At 41.0% G+C, this 21,523-nt stretch overlaps 1 protein-coding gene across 1 annotated transcript in view; it reads left to right on the top strand.

Moving 5' to 3' along the window:
* The first annotated feature begins 419 nt into the window (after positions 1-419).
* Positions 420-21,523, top strand: part of DEPDC7 (DEP domain containing 7) — a 39,775-nt gene continuing 18,671 nt past the window's right edge. The window contains exon 1 of the mRNA XM_007530094.2: positions 420-564. Coding sequence (XP_007530156.1) covers positions 486-564 — 79 coding nt within the window. The 5' untranslated portion in view covers positions 420-485. The remainder of the gene's footprint in view (positions 565-21,523) is intronic.

Below are 21,523 nucleotides of genomic sequence, written 5' to 3'. Positions count from 1 at the left end.
CCTTACCACTAAGAAGGTGAACGAGAAAGAGTTTACGCAACTTTCATTAAACAAACAAACACACAAGCCAAAAACCTCACCGATACCAATACTAACCCACATTACAGGTGAGGACCCGGGGCCCAAACTAACCTGGGCACCCAGGTGATCTGAGCCTGGAGGGCATTTTTCCAGGTTGCGTTTAGGTGGTGCTGATCGACCGCCGCCGCGAGAGGGCGACTGCGGGCTCGCAGACCCTAGCACTGAACTACCTTATACCTGGTAATCATTCGCTCTGAGAGTGGGAGGCGCACTTTTCTGGTTGCGTGGGAAGGTAGGTTACACTCTTCAGAGGCATGTGACTAGTAAGAGTGCCGCGCGAGATCAATCTGGGGGCGGAGCCTAGAGAAGCCCCGGCCCTCCCCCCGGGCTACTTAAAGGAGGCAGCCGCTAAGCGCCCCACCACTTTGCCAAGCAGCGGCTTGAGGCGGTGGCACCTGGCAGTTATGGCCACGGCCAGCGTGCGGGACAAGGCGGCTGCGCTGAATCTCTCGGCTATGCACAGCCCCGCGCAGAAGCCTCCGGGTAGGTGCTAAGAACCTTGTCGCGGGGTGTGTGCGGCGGAGGGAGGGGGGTGCTCAGAGTTCTTTTTTCGCCGCGGGGCTGGAATCCGGCAGGCGGCAGCCTCCGCGAGCCCCGCGCAGCTGCGGCCACTCGGGCCGGCGCCCCGCGGTGTGTGGGGTCCCCCCGCCCCCGGCTGATGGGCTGCAGCCCGCGGCGACCTCAGCGCTCGTTGCCCAGCTTCGTACTGCAGCCCCGGAGCTTTGCGGGCGCCCGCCGTGTGCCGGCGACTTCAGGTGAGTTTCCACATTAGCACTTGAGGCGAGCTGACCGGAGGGTGAGTGAGTGGCCCTTTGCCCTCTGTCTCAGCCGTACACCTTGACTCCATCAGCCGGGCCAGTGACCCAGCACCTCTTGCCCTGTTTGCTCTCCAGACTCGTCCTGGGAGTGACGAGAGGTTTCTACTGTATTGGATTCTGACGACAGCGACTTGGCATGCAAGGTCCTTACATCTTTTAGAAGGCTGTATTTTAGTGAAGTGTGTGTGTGTGTGAGTGTGTGTGTTGTTGTTGTTGTTGTTGCTGTCGTTTACTTTTCTCTAAATGGTTATATGACATTTAAGAGAGACGCTGGTACCTTCTGCCACCAGACTAGCGTCTCGGTTACTTTAAATGTCCAAACAAGTAAGCAGAGCTGCACGATCAGTTCTGAAATTCTGATGCCAGCATATCTGCTAATTAACTGATAGGTAAAATACACCAAGACAGTAATCCAGCCTTCTCCCACCCCCTCAGATAGGATACAACTGCCATCCCCCCACACACACACCTTTCTGTAGCTGTAGTGCAAGGGTGTTTGTTCCCCGTCTTTCATTTGTAAAATACAAGCCCGTAAAACTGACTTCTTCCTCAAGGTGACAGTCGTCAGTGAATTAACTGAAGTGGACATATCTCGGTGGCTCCGGTCCTGTATGCGACTTAGTAAATACTTATAATGTTCAATTATTCTAATGATAACCACCCTATCTAGTGATAGAGAACCACTTTTCTAAGAACTGTCATGATGTTGACTATATTTCGCTCCAGTTTAGAGGATTGAGATAAACATATAATAGTTGCATTCAGAATTCCTCATTCCTTTTATACTTGTGGAAGTAAAAAATCAAATGATATTGGCAACTAGAAAAGTCTTACACTCACTTTCTGAATGAAGGAAATCCCTTCATTTTTCATGTCACCTTCTGACATGGCTTCTCTGGCAGCTGAAATCCTCATTCTGAGCTTTGAGAATGTGTGAGCAGGTTCTTAGGTGTTATCAGGAAATATGTATTCAAAATTAAGTAAATGAGCCTCAGAGAGAAATGGCGGTCAGCAGCTTTGACACCAAGGAAGACACCACTGTCTTCCTTTGCCAGGTGCAGAGCAGAGAGGAGCCGACTGCTTTCCTCAGTATTTTTCTTTACTCGACTTGGAACCTTCCGTGTTAGCATTTGCTAATCCTTCTTTCTTCCTTTAGTTGCCCTATCATAGTGCTAGTGAGCGAGGTAATGGAAACCTCTAGTTCTTGATTCCTTGCCCTTCTCCTGTGTACTCTGGCAAGCAACTTTATACTTTTCTATTAGTAACTCTCCCATACCCTAAGGGGCATAGCAGAGACCTGATTCATGTAAAAGAAATACGGTCTAGGTGCTAACCTTCAATTTGTACCTGGAAATAGTTTTTTTTGGATAGACAAGAAAGTGGGATGCTACCCTTTATACTGTAACCTAATTCTTTGCATTCGCCCAGTATCACTTTTCCAGGGAGCTCAAAATACTTCCCTATGCTATCTCATTAGTCTGTATGAATTAAAAAGCAGGAGCCTTCCAATGTCTAATTCTGTTCATAGTTCTCTAAATTCATTTTTAAAGACTTAGGATTGAAAGACAGAATTAGTGCTGCTCTGCTTCGGCATATGTAGTGCTGGTATCAAACACAGGGCCCCATGGACATAAAGCCTGCACTCCACCTACTGAGCCACTTGTGCAGGCTGTTTAACGTATTTTTACATTGTCCCTACTGGTAGATATTTATTTTATAAACTTACCTGCCTGTAATCATCTTTTCAGTGGCAATTTCAGTTTTCATCCCTAAAGGCGAATAAGAATCTGAAATATAAACAAACAAAAAAATTGTGTGCAGTAAAAGCATTGTAGTATTGTCATTAGGACATTTTCCCCACTTTAAATGGATTTCTGTTTGCCTAAGTCTTGATTTCTGTTTTTGTTTGTTTTTACCAGAGCACTACTCAGCTCAGGTTTATGGTGGTGCTGAACATTGAACCTAGGACTTAGGAGCAACAGCACAAAAGGCTTTTTTTTTTTTTTTTTTTTAATAGGGTAGAGAGAAATGGAGAGAGGAGGGGAAGACAGAGATGGGAAGAGAAAGACAGACACCTACAGACCTGCTTCACCGCCTGTGAAACGACTCCCATGCAGGTGGGGAGTCAGGGGCTCGAACCGGGATCCTTCTGCCAGTCCTTCCGCCGGTCCTTGCACTTAGCACCACGTGTGCTTAACCCGCTGCGCTACCACCCGACCCCCACTAAAGGCTTTTTGAATAACCATTATGCTATCTCCCAGCCCGAAAACTTCTCAAACATTTATTTTATTATTATTATTATTTATTTTTTAACCAGAGCACTGTTCAGCTCTGACTTATGGTAGTGTGGAGGATTGGATTGAACCTGGGACTTTGGAGCCTCAGGCATGAGAGGCTGTCTGCATAACCATTATGCTATCTACCCTCCACCCTCAAACATTTCTTAAATAGGATTCTCTTAATTCTAACTGATTTAGGATTTTATATACTATTTCCTAATGTGGAGTTATGGGTCATGTGTTATCTTTCTATCTGTTAAGAGTCTTTATTTGATTCAGACTTGACATCATTATTCAGGAGATATGAATAGGTTACTGGTAAACTCTTTGAGGGTGGAGTCTATATATCCTCATAGTTCAGAGGAAGGAAGGGGAAGATACCCTCCCTTTTTGCTTTTAGATAAACTTAAAATGTTAGACTAGATCTAGATTTACTAAAGAGTCAGAGTATTGGGAGTTGGGCGGTAGCACAGCGGATTAAGTATCCCGGTTCGATCCCCGGGCTCCGCGCCTGCAGGGGAGTCGCTTCACAGGTAGTGAAGCAGGTCTGCAGGTATCTATCTTTCTGTCTCCCTCTCTGTCTTCCCCTCCTCTTTCCATTTCTCTCTGTCCTAGCTAACAACAACAACATCAATAACAACATCGATAAAAAGGGCAACAAAAGGGAAAATAAGTAAATATAAAAAAGAGTCAGAATACTGAGTCTCATATATCCTTTAGTTCATTTCCTTTGTTAGTAACATCTTACATTAGTATACTTCATTTATAGCAATTAATCATACTTATTCACATTTTGTTAGTTTTGTTTCTAGTGTCCTTTTTCTATCCTAGGAGCTCATGTGGGCAATTACTCGGAATCTAAGTGTTCCATTAAGATCTTCTAGATTGCAACAGTTTCCCCGTTGTTTCTATTTACACAACTGTTAGTTGCTGGATACTGTGCCTACAATATGTATATGTTTATATGCTCATATATCCACACATGTGTAGTCTCATCTCTTTTAACAGTACCTGTGAGAAGTGAGATTATCTCTGCTGTGTGACCTAAATGTTAGGCAACTTATTTGACTGCATGATTAAATGATGGAGTCAAGAATGGAACCCAGGACTCTAAAACTTGGACTCTTGTTTTAATCTTTTTATCCACAGAGCCTAACTGCATTGACACAGTTCTCCTTTCTAACCGATATTCAGTAAACTCAAGGTTCTGATCGTTAGCACTGTTGACACTTTCTGTGCTGTAGGAGCTGGTTTGTGTACTGTGGGATGTTTAGCAGTGACCCTTGTCCTCTCTTCCATGGGATGTCTGTAGTACATCTTCAGCTTGTAACCATCAAAAATGTCTCCAGACACTGCCAGATACCCAGTGGGGAGCAACATTGTTTACTGAGAACCACTGAAGGTACTAGGAAGATATTGCAAGAGGTAGCACATCAGACTTTTCCTGTTAGAGACCCAGAGAACACAGGGCCAATCGTTGGCACCATCATATGCCAGAGCTGAGCAGTGCATTGCTTGCTACTTCACGCTGTCTCTAATAAAAATAAATATTTTAGGAAGAAACATTGACAAGTAAGATCTACAACTAGCTAGTATTAAATAACTGGTGATATTATGTGAAGCAATTAAATAATTTCAACTTCTGTAAACTAAGGAAATTTGAAAGAAATACCAGGCCAGCTACCATTTTGTCTAGGTTTGTGAACACCTGCCTAACTTGAATTAATTGAACTATTTATTTATTTATTTACTTTCCCTTTTGTTGCCCTTATTTTCTTGTAGTTATTATTGTTGTTATTGATGTCTTGTTGTTGGATAGCACAGAGAGAAATGGAGAGCGGAGGGGAAGACAGACATGGGGAGAGGAAGATCGACACCTGCAGACCTGCTTCACTGCCTGTGAAGCGACTCTTCTGCGGGTGGGGAGCAGGGGGCTCGAACCGGGATTTTTCAGCCGGTCCTTGCACTTTGCGCCTTTTTTTCCCCTTTTGTTGCCCTTGTTGTAACCTTTTTGTGGTTATTGTTGTCGTCGTTCGTTGTTGGATAGGACAGAGAGAAATCGAGAGAGGAGGGGAAGACAGAGAAGGGGAGGGAAAGATACCTACAGAACTGCTTCACAGCTTGTGAAGCGACTTCCCTGCAGGTGGGGAGCAGGGGGCTCGAACCCGGGTCTTTACGCTGGTCCTTGCGCTTTGCGCCATGTGCGCTTAACCCTCTGCGCTACCGCCCGACTCCCGGTCCCTTTGTTTCTTAAGTTTAATTTCTTTTTTCTTTTTCTTCCTTCCTTTTTTTTTTTTTAAGTTTTTATTATTGTTGTTTATTTATTTGTTGGATAGAGACAGCCAGAAATCTGGAGGGAAGGAGGAAAGAGACGGAAACCTGCAGTACTGCTTCACCACTCGCAAAGCTTCCCCCCTGTGGGTGGGGACCAGGGATTCAAACCTGGGTCCTCCTGCACTATAATGTGTGCTTTCAACCAGGTGCACCACCACACACCCCTAAGTTTAATTTCTTGTTATGTCTGCTTATGACTTGAGCTTTGGTTAATTGTTATTGCAATAGCTTTATTATTTCCTTTGCATTCTTAGAACTGAAAGTGACTATTATATTATAAAATATTAAAATACTATTTCATTATTAATAGAAATTTGACTTTTTTTTTGTAGACTCTTTTTTTCTTTTCTTTCTTTTTTTTTTTTTTTAACCAGAGCACTGCTCAGCTCTGGTTTATGGTGGTGCTGGGTACTAAACCTGGGATCTCAGAGCCTCAGGCATAAAAGTCCTTTGCATGACTCTTATGCTGTCTCCTCAGCCTTGGTAGATTTCAAATACATGCAAAAGTGTGTCTTGAAAAATAGCTACTGTTTTCAAGCAAGTAAGGATAAAACATGGAAGGTGTTGGTAAAATACTCTCAAGCATGAGGTTGAGGGTGATTCTTGGCACTACATGTGTCAGACTGATACCCTAGTATGTGCACTTTCTGTCTCCTATTAATTAATGCATCTTCTTTAAAAAGAGGTTAAAAAGGGTTGAAACTGCTTGGAAAAAAATATTAACTAGGGAGTCAAGCGGTAGTGCAGCAGGTTAAGCGCACATGGCACGAAGCGCAAGGAATGGTGTAAGGGTCCAAGTTGGAGCCCCCGGCTCCCCACCTGCAGGGGAGTCGTTTCACAAGCAGTGAAGTAGATCTGCAGGTGTCTATCTTTCTCCCTCTCTGCCTTCCCCTTCTCCACTTCTCTCTGTCCTATCCAACAACAATGACATCAGTAACAACAACAATAATAACTAGAACAATAAAACAAGGGCAACAAAAGGGAATAAATAAGTATTTTTTATAAAGAAAAATAGAATATTAACTAGTCTAGTACATAATGCTTAAGAATACTATAATGTGTTACAGATAGAGTTTAAAACTATTTCTGAACATCTTGATAGGCCAGCCTTCAGACAGCTTTTTAATCTATGTGATAGGGTCAATTTTGTTGCTATTCCTCTAAAAACAAAAACAAATATAGTGTTCAATGCACATATCTGAGAGACTTAATCTCAATTTCTAAAAATCTCTGTTTATACCTGAAATCAACTTTAAGCATAGTGTTAAACTATTTTCCTTTTTTTTTTTTTTTTTTTTTACCAGAGCACTGTTCAAATTTATGGTAGTTCAGGGGATTGAACCTGGGACCTTGAAGCCTCAAACCAAAAAAGTCTTTTTGCATAACCATCATGCTATCTCCCCCACCCTGTGTATAAGATATAAGAATTTATACATGGGTGAGGGGGATAGCATAATGATTATCCTGTCTGTAGAAGTTAAATCTCTTCTCTTTAATATCATAGCTGGTCTAGATATTTTGACTAAGACCAGCTGTGATAGCTGCCTTTAGAACACCCGTTAACAGGGAGTTGGGTGGTAGCACAGCAGGTTAAGCGCATGTGGCATAAAGCTCAAGGACCAGTATAAATATCCCAGTTCGAGCCCCTGGCTCCCCACCTGCAGGGGGAGTCGCTTCACAAGTGGTGAAGCAGGTCTGCAGGTGTCTATCTTTCTCTCCCCCTCTCTGTCTTCCCCTCCTCCATTTCTCTCTGTCCTATCCAACAATGACATCAATAACAACAATAATAACTACAACAATAAAAACAACAAGGGCGCTAGACTTCCGGAGGCGGAGCTACGAGCAGCAGATCGCTTTCTCTCCTCTCCTCTCCTCTCCCGGATCAACTAGGAATACCAAAGGAGACCACCCGGACCGAAACAAGACAGGACTAGAATGACCACAGAAACCCAGTAAATCACCCGTGAGTACAAACACGCGTGGCTGGTGACAGAGAGGAGAGAGGGGCCTAAGGAGAGATTAAGTGACTGCTAACAGTTCAGCAGTTTATCAGTTGAGACACCACCTCCAGTCTGCTCCACCAACAAGGGGACAGCTGAAGGGAGGAAAGGACTCCCCAGAGACTCACCAAGTACAACTCTGAGTCTCCATTGCTACTACCCTCAGAATCTGGAGCAGCAACAGGGAGGGACACCAGGGCACAGAGATCTAACCGGGAAACTCAGGAGAAGACCTATACCTCGGTGGCATAGCTGAAGGGCTGTGAAAGTCTCTTTGCATAACCACTGGATTATCTCTGCCACACCCTGCTTTATCTCTTGGTCAGGAGTCAGTGATTAAGCCAAGAAGCCTATTGATAGTTTAAAAGCCCTCAGGCTACCATAGCCTACAGGGGAAAAAAAAAAGGCTTTTACACCACTGAACTCCAACTCAGGGATTGAAAAACCTCTTAACTTATATAAAATGGTTAAAACAACAAGAAAAAATAATGGAGACTCGAACCAGGACAAGAGTCCAGCTAAAAGTCCTCCAGAGGGCAAAGCACAAAACAACGAGTTCAACATCCAAACATTAGCTAAGGAAATAATAACAGGAGTGAGTAAAGAATTTGAAAAAATTGTAATCAGAACTGCAGGAACAACAAATGAGAATATGGAAGAAAATTCTAATAATCTCATGGTTATTAGAGAGCTGAAAGCTGAAATTGCTGAGCTAAGAAGGCAACTAGCTGAACAAGCTAAAACAGTATCAGAGCAGGGCAACAAAATAGATGAACTCCAGAAAGCAGTAGAGGGCAGAGAGAATAGAATCTATGAGGCTGAAGACAGAATTAGCAAGATTGAGGATGAATTAGAGACAACTAAAGAAGAAGTAAGAGATCTCAAAAAGAGATTAAGAGATGCTGAAAACAACAACAGAGTCCTATGGGATGACTTCAAAAGAAACAATATACGCATTATTGGCTTACCAGAGGAAGAAAGAGAAGGGGAGGAAGAAAGCGTTCTCCAGGCCATAATAGCTGAAAATTTCTCTAGTCTAGACAACACCAAAGACATAAAGATTCAAGAAGCCCAGAGGGTCCCAAACAGAATTAACCCAGACCTAAAGACACCAAGACATGTCATACTTAGATTGGAAAGGAATAAGGATAAAGAAAGGATCCTCAAGGCTGCAAGAGAAAAACAAAGAGTCACCTACAAAGGAAAACCCATAAGATTAGCAGCAGACTTCTCCATACAAACACTACAGGCCAGAAGAGAATGGCAAGATATCTATCGAGTGCTCAATGAGAAAGGCTTTCAGCCAAGAATACTATATCCTGCTAGACTGTCATTCAGACTAGATGGAAGCATCAAAACCTTCTCAGACAAGCAACAGTTGAAGGAAGCAACCATCACCAAGCCTGCCTTGAAAGAAGTTCTGAAAGGTTTCCTATAAACAACCAGACCACCACAAATAGAACATATATCAAAACACTCTAAAACTCTACAAGAATGGCGTTAAAATATCTTCAATCTTTGATATCAATAAATGTGAATGGCCTGAATTCACCTATTAAAAGACACAGAGTAGGAAGATGGATCAGAAAACACAACCCAACAATATGTTGTCTACAGGAAACTCACCTAACGCAACAAGACAAACACAGACTTAAAGTGAAAGGATGGAAAACTATCATTCAAGCCAATGGCCCACAAAAAAGGGCAGGAACAGCTATTCTCATATCTGACATGATAGACTTTAAAATACATAAGATTAAAAAAGATAGGAATGGACACTACTTAATGCTCAGAAGATCAGTCAATCAAGAGGACTTAACAATTATTAATATCTATGCACCCAATGAGAAGCCATCTAAATACATCAAACTTCTACTGAAAGAGCTACAGCAATATATTAACAGTAACACAATCATAGTAGGGGACTTCAACACCCCACTATCTCAACTTGACAGATCATCCAGGAAGAAAATCAGTAAAGACATAAGGGAGCTAAATGAAGAGATAGATAACCTAGAACTATTGGACATTTTCAGAGTCATTCAGAGCAAGTTGTGGTATATATACACAATGGAATACTACTCAGCTGTAAAAAATGGTGACTTCACCGTTTTCAGCCCATCTTGGATGGACCTTGAAAAAATCATGTTGAGTGAAATAAGTCAGAAACAGAAGGATGAATATGGGATGATCTCACTCTCAGGCCGAAGTTGAAAAACAAGATTAGAAAAGAAAACACAAGTCGAACCTGAAATGGAATTGGAGTATTACACCAAAGTAAAAGACTGTGGGGTGGGTGGGTGGGTGGGGAGAATACAGGTCCATGAAAAATGATGAATGAAATAGTGGGGGTTGTATTGCTAAATGGGAATCTGGGGAATGTTATGCATGTAAAAAAAAAAAAAGAAGTAGAAACGCAAAGCAGAAATTGACTGAGTTTGGAGTATGGCACCAAAGTAAGAAAGCAGAAGTATACTAGAGTTTGCAGTGAGTACCTCCCTAATACTTCCTCTCCACTTTTCCAAGCTTTGGGTCCATGATTGCTCAACAATTTGTTTGGCTTTGTATGTTAACTCTCTTTTCAGTCACCAGGTTCCAGGTATCATCAGGATGCCGGCCAGACTTCCCTGGATTGAAGACACCACCAATGTGTCCTGGAGCTCAGCTTCCCCAGAGACCCATCCTACTAGGGAAAGAGAGAGGCAGACTGGGAGTATGGACTGACCAGTCAACGCCCATGTTCAGCGAGGAAGCAATTACAGAAGCCAGACCTTCTACCTTCTGCAACCCTCAATGACACTGGGTCCATGCTCCCAGAGGGATAGAGAATGGGAAAGCTATTGGGGGAGGGGGTGGGATATGGAGATTGGGCGGTGGGAATTGTGTGGAGTTGTACCCCTCCTACCCTATAGTTTTGTTAATTAATCCTTTCTTAAATAAAAAAAAAAAAAAAAAAAAAACAAGGGCAACAAAAGGGAATAAATAAATATTAAAAAGAAAAGAACACCGTTAACCAAATATAAAGAAGGATGCACCAAAATGTAGAAAATGATGACTTTTAAAGAATTCTCCAGCTCATATATGAGTGAGGCTTAAGGACAAGTTAAAGTTTAATTTCTGAATGTTAGGCTTACAAAGTATTATTGTCTACAACTGCTCTTTTGAATCCTCTCTATAAATCACAATAATTTGACTTACTGGACCATGGTTTGCTAAACCAATGTTTGTTTCAGCTCATAGATGATGATAAACACGTTTCAAACTAACATGTGAGGCATCTGTACTGAATTAGTGAGGTCAGCATTTAAAAAACAGGTTATCCGGGTGTGGGCTCTGGCAAATTTACTTGTCAGGTCTAGGGTATGCTACATATTAAAGTATCTGTATGGACATGAGTTAGTTTGGGTCTGTGGGTGGTGATGCTTGAGGGAAAATATCCCAGTATGCCATGGTTGGGAATTAATGGCCAGTGAGAACAGAGGGGACCTGAAAAGGCTAAATTGTATCATGCCTGGGGGATTCTGAAAATATTGTGTGGCTCACAGGTGTGTACTATCCTGCTCTAACCTGTTTTTTAATCTTTTATACCATGTTATCCAACCTGCAAGACTTCCGGATTTCCCATATTTAAGTAGCAAGTTAATATGGGAAATTTTGTCTGTATTTCTTAACTCCCATGTAAAGATTAGCCTTCTCTGGTCATTGAGGCTGTAAATCTCCCTCTTACCCTCTTATTAAGTGACTCAGCCTTATCTTTTAGGATTAACCATTTGTAGCTTAATTGTCATGAGTAAAGTGTTTCATCTTTAATATTGTCACTAGCCCAGAAATCCGTCTTATTTGCACATAAAGGCAATCTGATCTCAGTGTGAGGATTACTTGTTTTCCTTTCCTGTTTTTAAACATTCTTTGAGTTTATTATTTTTGTTTTGTTCCTTTATTTTGATAGGACAGAGAAATTGAGAGGGGGGAGAGAGATGGAGAGGGAAAGAGAGAGACAACTGCAGTGTTGCTTCGCTGTTTGTGAATTCTCCCCACCCCTTGAAGGTGGGGACCAGGGGCTTGAACCCAGGTCTTTTCTTGCTCATAGTAACATGCACACTTAACCAGATGCATCACCACCCATGCCCCTTTCCTGTCTTAAGCTTGTATGCTAGGGGTAGTATATGTTTTAGAATTTAGATGTATTGTCTTATTTTAAAAGTACTGACTACAACAACAGCAATAACAACAATAATAACAACGATAAACAAGGGCAACAAAAGGGGAGACAAAGCCTCCAGGAGGAGTGGATTTGTAGTGCAGGCACTGAGTCCCAGTGATAACCTTAGAGGAGAAAAAAAAAAGAGTAATGACTACAGAGTTGTAAATATTCATATTATTTCTGTGCAGCCCTGTCCTCATACATGCACAATTTTTTTATTTGCTATTGGATAGAGACAGAAAGAAATTGAGAGAGAAGGGGGACATAGAGAGGAAGAGAGACAGAGAGCCGCCAGCAGATCTGCTTCACTACCTATGAGGTGACTCCCTTGCAGGTAGGGAGCCAGGGGCTCGAACTGAGATCCTAATTGGTCCTTGTGCTTTGTGCCATGTACACTTAACCCGCTGCACTACTTCCTGACTCCCATACATGCACAATTTCATCACTCTGAGTCACTTTTTTTATTTAGAAACAGCGAGAAAGCAATCACAGCTTCCTCTAGTACCATAGTACCTCCCATCTGGTGATAAAACTTGACTCCATGCATGACAAAGCAAGCTCCTCACCCAGTGAGCTCTCTTTCTGGCCTGATGGGTTACAAATCAAAGCTGTTCTTCTTTTTTTTTTTTTTTTTTTAAGTATTTTTTTTTTGAGAGAGAGAGCTGCAGAGAGAGAAAGACACAGAGAAAAACACCAGAGCGTTGCACAGCTCTGGCTTATTGTGATGTGGGGGATTGAACCTGGGACTTTGGTGCCCCAGGCATAAGAGTCTCTTTGCATGACCATTATGCTATCTACCCCCGCCCCCAAATTGTTTTTCTTTTGCTTCTTTTAATCATACTTCATTTCGTTCAGTAAACAAGCTCTTTTTCTTAATTCAATAAAAGATTAACACTAATGTGCAAACTATTGTATTTACTGTTGAATGTAAAACATTAATTCCTCAATAAAGAAATAAATTTTAAAAAAAGATTAACACTAAAACTGTATGCTAGCTGACTTTTAATGTATTTACATTTCAATACTAGAGAAATCCAATATATATGTCCTACCTGTGTAACTGACACCAAGTTTGTTTAGTTTACTGTCTCGATTTTCTCAGATAGGATTATTGATAATTATCTCAGAGGCTTATAGGATTAAATGAGAGAAGGTAAAATGTGTCATATAGTAAATACTTAGAAAGTTATTTATTAATAATAATATGAAGACTTGGAGAAAAAAACTAAGGAAGGAAGCATTACTTCTATGTAAATTTCATCCATAATTTCTTGTATATCAGGAAGAGAATTTTTAATTATATTTATTTATTTTCCCTTTTGTTGCCCTTGTTTTTATTGTTGTTGTTGATGTCATGTCATTGTTGGATAGGACAGAGAGAAATGGAGAGAGGAGGGGAAGACAGAGGGGGAGAGAAAGACAGACACCTGCAGACCTGCTTCACCGCCTGTGAAGCGACTCCCCTGGAGGTGGGGAAGGAAGAAAATTAAAAAAAAATATTTATTTATTCCCTTTTGTTGCCCTTGTTTTATTGTTCTAGTTATTATTGTTGTTACTGATATCGCCGTTGTTGGACAGGACAGAGAGAAATGGAGGGAGGAGGGGAAGACAGGGGGAGAGAAAGATAGACACCTGCAGATCTGCCTCACTGCTTGTGAAACGACTCCCCTGCAGGTGGGGAGCCGGGGGCTCCAACTTGGACCCTTACACCATTCCTTGCGCTTCGTGCCATGTGCGCTTAACCTGCTGCACTATCGCTTGACTCCCTAGTTAATATTTTTTTCCAAGCAGTTTCAACCCTTTTTAACCTCTTTTTAAAGAAGATGCATTAATTAATAGGAGACAGAAAGTGCACATACTAGGGTATCAGTCTGACACATGTAGTGCCAAGAATCACCCTCAACCTCATGCTTGAGAGTATTTTACCAACACCTTCCATGTTTTATCCTTACTTGCTTGAAAACAGTAGCTATTTTTCAAGACACACTTTTGCATGTATTTGAAATCTACCAAGGCTGAGGAGACAGCATAAGAGTCATGCAAAGGACTTTTATGCCTGAGGCTCTGAGATCCCAGGTTTAGTACCCAGCACCACCATAAACCAGAGCTGAGCAGTGCTCTGGTTAAAAAAAAGAAAGAAAGAAAAGAAAAAAAGAGTCTACAAAAAAAAGTCAAACTTCTATTGATAATGAAATAGTATTTTAATATTTTATAATATAATAGTCACTTTCAGTTCTCCCAGAAGAGAATATTTTTGTCTTTTTTATTTTTCAAATCTTAATGGTTTATAGTACAGTTTTAAACACACAGGCATAATCTCTCATCTCCCCTTGATTAGTGTCTAGAGACACACCAGGATGCCAGTGTCCCTTCATCTTGTCCCTTTCCCTCTTTTCCTGGAGCCCTTTGCTTTGGTGAAATAGACTACACCGAGTCTAAGTTCCACCTTAGGTCCTTCCTTAGCATCCTTTATCTGTAAGTTCCAGCTCTTAAGTGAGGTCATTTGGTACTGGTTTTTCTTTTTCTGGCTTGTCTTACTCAGTATGATGCCATTAAATTCTGATCAGGATGTTGCAAAGGAGATGACTTAATCATTTTAACAGCTTCATAGTACTCCATTATATATGTGTGTGTGTGTCTGTGTGTGTGTGTGTGTGTCTGTGTGTGTACCGCAACTTTCTTAGCCATTCATCTGTCTCATCTGTCCTTTGGTATCTGGATTGCTTCCAAGTTTGAGCTGTTAAAAACTATGCTGCTGTTATGCAAAGAGATTGTCATGCCAGAAGCTCCAAAAACCCTAAGTTTAGTCCCCCGCACCACCATAAGCCAGAGTTGAACAATGCTCTGGTAAAATCATAATAATTAAAAATTAATTAATTTAAAAAACTATGCTGCTATGAACACTGGTGTGCATAGCTCTATTTGGATAGGTGTTTTGTTTTACCTGGGTAAATCCCTAGGAGAGGGATGCTGGGTCATAAGAAAAGCCCATTTCTCTCTCTCAACTATTTTTCTTTTTCATTTTATTTATTTGATAGGACAGAGAGAATTTGAGAGGGGAGGAGAGGAGATATAGACAGGAAGAGAGAGAGAGAGAGAGAGAGACACTTGCAGCACTGCTTCATAGCTAGTGAAGCTTCTTCTAGCAGCAGGGGAATGGAGGCTTGAACCCTGGTCCTTGCATGTTGTAATATGTGCATTCAGTCAGGTGTGTCACTGGCCAGCTCCTAAGCTAAGTTATTTTTTAGAGTTCTCATGAACCTCCAGACTATTTTCCATAGGGGTTGGGCCAATTTACATTCTCACCAATAACATAAGAGTGTCCCTTTCCCCCTATAGCTTCTCCAACAGTTGGTGATTCTATCTTTTCTAATGCATAATATTCTCACAGGTGTCAAGTGGTATCTCCTCGTCATTTTTATTGCATTCCCCTGGTATCAGTGATGTTAAGCATTTTTTCATATGTCTGTTGGTGCTTTGGATTTCTTCCTTGCAGAAGGAAGAATATTAACTGAGGGAGTCGGGCGGTAGCACAGCGGGTCAGGCACAGGTGGCGTAAACCACAAAGACTGGTTCGAGCCCCTGGCTCCTCACCTGCAGGGAGTCGCTTCACAGGTCTGCAGGTGTCTATCTTTCTCTTCCCCTCTTTGTCTTTCCCTCCCCTCTCTATTTCTCTCTGTCCTACCCAACAATGATATCAATAATAACTATAACAATAAAACAACAAAGGCAACAAGGGGAATAAATAAATAAATATTTAAAAAAACAATATTAACTGCTCCTCTGGTGGGATTTGTGTGGAATCATACCCCTCTTAGCCAATGGAATTGTCATTTATAAATAAACAAGTAGAAGAATATTAACTACTCACCGTCACTGTTGTTGTTGGAAACAGTATAACTGCTTTTGAAGTCTGGATACCAGGGATAACATGGATGTATAATGAGATTCCGTTAAGTGCCTGATTTCCAGACAACCAGCTGATTCTGGTTCTATCCAGTAGAAAGTAAATATGGTATAATTAATAAATCTTGTCCCAACTTGATTTATTTAGTTGATTCTCAATAATTGAATTCCTACAGTTGCTCACATGACATTTCGAAAACTGGCATTAATTTTTTGGCACATGAAGTAGCTTTAATTTTAAATTATGATTTCTTTTTATTTTCACCGGCACTTCACTACTTAAGGTCAACTTTCTTTTTCTTTTCTTTCTTTTTTTTTTTTTTATTAAAAAGACAGATATCTACCTGCAGGGGAAAAGCTTCATGAGTGGTGAAGCAGGACTGCAGGTGTCTAGGTGTCTGTCTGTCTTTCTCCCTCTCTGCCTCCCTCTCCCCTCTCAATTTCTCGCTGTCTCTATCCAATAATAAATAAATAAAGTATTAAAAAAAATAAAAAGACAGAGAGGAGACCAAAGCACCGAAGCTTCATTTCCTGTAGTGGGGGCTCAGCTCACACCTGGGCTATATGAATAAAAAGGAAGTCCACTATCCAAATTAGTTATCTTGCTGACCCAAAATGTTTTTTTTTCTCTTTTAAGATTAAAAAAAATTTTTTTTATAGATTTTATTTATTTATGAGAAAGATAGGAAGAGAGAGAAAGGACCAGACATCACTCTGGCACATGTGCTGCCGGGGATCAAACTCAGGACCTCATGCTTGAGAGTCCAAAGCTTTTTCACTGTGCCACCTCCCGGACCACTTCTTGTATGATAGTTTTCCATCCTTTCACTTTAAGTCTGTGTTTGTCTTGTTGAGTTAGGTGAGTTTCCTGTAGACAACATATTGTTGGGTTGTGTTTTCTGATCCATCTTCCTACTCTGTGTCTTTTAATAGGTGAATTCAGGCCATTCACATTTATTGATATCAAAGATTGAAGATATTTTAACGCCATTCTTGTAGAGTTTTAGAGTGTTTTGATATATGTCCTATTTGTGGTGGTCTGGTTGTTTATAGAAGACCTTTCAGAACTTCTTTCAGGGCAGGCTTGGTGATGGTTGCTTCCTTCAACTGTTGCTTGTCTGAGAAGGTTTTGATGCTTCCATCTAGTCTGAATGACAGTCTAGCAGGATATAGTATTCTTGGCTGAAAGCCTTTCTCATTGAGCACTCGATAGATATCTTGCCATTCTCTTCTGGCCTGTAGTGTTTGTATGGAGAAGTCTGCTGCTAATCTTATGGGTTTTCCTTTGTAGGTGACTCTTTGTTTTTCTCTTGCAGCCTTGAGGATCCTTTCTTTATCCTAATTCCTTTCCATTCTAAGTATGACATGTCTTGGTGTCTTTAGGTCTGTGTTAATTCTGTTTGGGACCCTCTGGGCTTCTTGAATCTTTATGTCTTTGGTGTTGTCTAGACTAGAGAAATTTTCAGCTATTATGGCCTGGAGAATGCTTTCTTCCTCTCCTTCTCTTTCTTCCTCTGGTAAGCCAATAATGCCTATATTGTTTCTTTTGAAGTCATCCCATAGGACTCTGTTGTTATTTTCAGCATCTCTTAATCTCTTTTTGAGATCTCTTACTTCTTTTTTAGTTGTCTCTAATTCATCCTCAGTCTTGCTAATTCTGTCTTCAGCCTCATAGATTCTATTCTCTCTGCCCTCTACTGTTTTCTGGAGTTCATCTATTTTGTTGCCCTGCTCTGATACTGTTTTAGCTTGTTCAGCTAGTTGCCTTCTTAGCTCAGCGATTTCAGCTTTCAGCTCTCTAATAACCATGAGATAATTAGAATTTTCTTCCATATTCTCATTTGTTGTTCCTGCATTTCTGATTACAATTTTTTCAAATTCTTTACTCACTCCTGTTATTATTTCCTTAGCTAATGTTTGGATGTTGAACTCGTTGTTTTGTGCTTTGCCCTCTGGAGGACTTTTAGCTGGACTCTTGTCCTGGTTCGAGTCTCCAATATTTTTTCTTGTTGTTTTAACCATTTTATATATTATGTTATGAGTTCCCTTTATCAGTACTTTTCAAATTATTGATCACTATTGCCTGGATTGACTTGTGTCTAAGTAATTTAATTATAGGGTTTACCGTGGTGGAAGTTAACAGTTTTTTCAATCCCTGAGTTGGAGCTCAGTGATGTAAAAGCCTCTTTTTTTTTTTTCTTCCCTGTAGGCTATGGGAGCCTGAGGGCTTTTAAACTATCAATAGGCTTCTTAGCTTCATCACTGACTCCTGACCAAGAGATAAAGCAGGGTGTGGCAGAGATAATTCAGTGGTTATGCAAAGAGACATTCACAGCCCCTCAGCTATGCCACGGAGGTATAGGTCTTCTCCTGAGTTTCCCGGTTAGATCTCTGTCCCCTGGTGTCCCTCCCTGCCACTGCTCAGATTCTGAGGGTAGTAGCAATGGAGACTCAGAGTTGCACTTGGTGAGTCTCTGGGGAGTCCTCTCCTCCCTTAAGCTTTCCCCTTGTTGGTGGAGCAGACTGGAGATGGTGTCTCAACTGATAAACTGCTGAACTGTTAGCAGTCACTTAATCTCTCCTTAGGCCCCTCTCTCCTCTCTGTCACCAGCCACGCGTGTTTGTACTCATGTGTGATTTACTGGGTTCCTGTGGTCATTCTAGTCCTGTCTTGTTTCGGTCTGGGTGGTCTCCTTTGGTGTTCCTAGTTGATCCGGGAGAGGAGAGGAGAGGAGAGGAGAGGAGAGGAGAGGAGAGGAGAGGAGAGGAGAGGGGAGAAGAGGAGAGAAAGCGATCTGCTGCTCGTAGCTCCGCCTCCGGAAGTCGAATCCCCTGGACCATCTCTTTTAAGATTTTTTTATTATTATTTATTAATGAGAAAGTAGGAGGAGAGAGAGAAAGAACCAGACATCACTCTGGCACATGTGCTGCCAGGAATTGAACTGAGGACCTCATGCTTGAGAATCCAGTGGTTTATCTACTGTGCCACCTCCTGAACCACCTGAAATGTATTTTTAAAAAAGAGTTATGTATTCATGATAAAGAGAAGAGAGAACTGGCGGTCTGGGAGGTGATGCAGTGGATAAAGCACTGGACTCTCAAGCATGAGGTCCTCAGTTCAATCCCACCGGCAGCGCATGTACATAAAGGAGAGAGAAAGAGGAGAGAACTGGAACATCATGCTGGCATAGTGATGCTGGGGATTACCTTGAGAGCCCATTCTTGTAATTCTTTTTTTTTAAATATTTATTTTATTTATTTATTCCCTTTTGTTGCCCTTGCTGTTTTATTGTTGTAGTTATTATTGTTGTTGTCGTTGTTGGATAGGACAGAGAGAAATGGAGAGAGGAGGGGAAGACAGAGAGAAGGAGAGAAAGATAGACACCTGCAGACCTGCTTCACCGCCTGTGAAGTGACTCCCCTGCAGGTGGGGAGCCGGGGTTCGAACCGGGATCCTTACGCCGGTCCTTGTGCTTTGCGCCACCTGCGCTTAACCCGCTGCGCTACAACCCGACTCCCCCATTCTTGTAATTCTAACACTCTAATCACTGTGTCACCTCTCAGGACACTAGAATATAATTTTATTTATTCATTTACCATAGCAGTGCTCAATTTTGGCTTATGGCGATGTGAAAAATTGAACCTTTGGTGCCTCAAGCATGAAAATCTTCTTTTATAACCATTATGCTCTCTCCTCTGCCCTAAAATATAATTTTTGTAATTAAAAAAATCTTGCTGATGATTTTAAACTAGCATCCTAATCATGGGTAGATAGTAAATTACCCATCTACTTTTGGTATTTGGGATATATAAGTAAACAGTAAAGGATGAGTATATGAGAAAGATGTTAAACTTCTTAGCAGCTACAAAATTGTACTATAAGTGAGCAGTGTTCAATTTTCTCCTTTAAAAGTGTTTTATTCGGGAGTTGGGCGGTATAGCAAGTTAAGCGCACATGGCGCAAAGCGCAAGGACCGGTGTAAGGGTCCTGGTTCAAACCCCTGGCTCCCCACTTGCAGGGGAGTTGCTTCACAGGTGGTGAAGTAGGTCTGCAGGTGTCTTTCTTTCCCTCTCTCTGTCTTCCCCTCTTCTCTCCATTTCAGTCCTATATAACAACAATGACATCAATAACAACAACGATAATAACTACAACAACAATAAAAAGACAACAAGGGCAACAAAATGGAAAATAAATAAAATTTTAAAACATATTTTATTCATTTTGGTTAGACAGAAATGGAAAAAGGGATATGGAGGAGTGTGGCAAGAGGGGAGAGAGACAGAGACAGGTGCATACATGCATATGTATACACACAACTACACACCTACCTGCAGGGGCTTGAACCTGGGTCCTTGTGCACTATAACTATAATGTATGCACCCTACTAGATGTGCCACTGTTTAGCCCCTCAATATACTCCTTATATTTATTGCATCACTAAAGATGAATTCCAAATGACCCACTTAAAATTATGATTCTAGTGGATTAAGTGAAATTTTATTGTCCTTTAGGAACAATCTTTAAGGATTATCTTTACTTTCCTCTTAAATTTCCCATTATTTGAAACAAGCAGGACCATAGCAAATAGCTGCTTTCTCTATAAAGAAACTTTTTCCTTACTACTCAATTTTATACTATTATGTGTTGTTTTCCTTTTTTTAGACTACCTGAAGGCAAGTAAAAATGTTTTCAACTTTTCTGCCAAGATATATATATATGTATATATATATATATATATATATATATATATATATATATATATATAAAATAATAATAGGGCAGGGATAGATAGCATAATGATTATGCAAAGAGACTCTTGTGCCTGAGACTCTGAAGTCCCAGGTTCAATCCCCTGCACTACCATAAACCAGAGCTTAGCAGTGCTCTGGCAAAAAATAAAAAATAAAAAGAAAGTTATAGACAGCAAAATAATAATAATAAAGTTATAGACAGCAAAATAATAATAATAAAGTTATAGACAGAAAAATAATAATAATAAAGTTATAGACAGCAAAAAAAAAGGGGGGGGGGCTTAAAAATGAGAACCCACCAAAGCAAAAAAGATTGTGGGAAAGGAAGGAACAGAAATAAAGGCAGTGGAGTAGGCATTAGGGTCCTGGTGCTTGATGGTGGAAAAGGACCTAAGTTGAGCATGGAAGTGCTTTTGAATTTTAACACCTATCACAGGGAGATGAGAAACTCTGTCCATATGTCAACGATTGTTCTGTGAGCTATTAAAAGAAATAAAGAATCATTGGGACCAGATAGCTGAGCTGGTAGGTTGCTTGCCTTGACATGCACATCATATGGGAATACTAGCATGTGGCAGAAGCTCTGGTGCTGTGGTGTTTCTCTGTCTCTCTTTCTGCACCTGAAAAAGTCAGCCCAGTGCAGTGAAATCACGTGTGTGAGTGAGACTGGGTGATGGGGTGGTGTTGGTGTTGGTGGTGGCAGGCCACTGCATATTAAGAAGGTCACTGAAAAATGTAGAACCATTAAATATTCAGAGAGCCATTGAAAAGTAGAGCCCATGACAGGACATAATCAGTATTTATGTAAAAAGAGCTAGTCAGCTGCCAAGCTGAATAGTTAGATTCAGTTCCATCAGCTTACTAAAACCAGATTCATTTTCTTTTTCCTCTTGGTTGTTTCTCCTTTTCTACTTGTAGTCTTATCAAGTACCATTTTGTTACAATGAGGGAAAATATGATAAGCTACCTTTGAAAGGATGTTTTCTGGCTTTGACAAGGCCTTGATTTCTTTCTAAAGTGCTTTTCCTGTCTTTGCAATGGGTCTTAAGCTACTTTTGGTCAGGAGCTAAACTGTTTGCTTACAAAGTTATTTAAACCACAAGCCTCCACAATAGGAAGCTTTAAGAACTTTGATTTATTTCCAGCAAC

This window comes from Erinaceus europaeus, chromosome 17 (assembly GCF_950295315.1).
Source record: "Erinaceus europaeus chromosome 17, mEriEur2.1, whole genome shotgun sequence".
Lineage (NCBI taxonomy): Eukaryota > Metazoa > Chordata > Mammalia > Eulipotyphla > Erinaceidae > Erinaceus > Erinaceus europaeus.
This window is presented reverse-complemented; position numbering and strand designations above follow the sequence as displayed.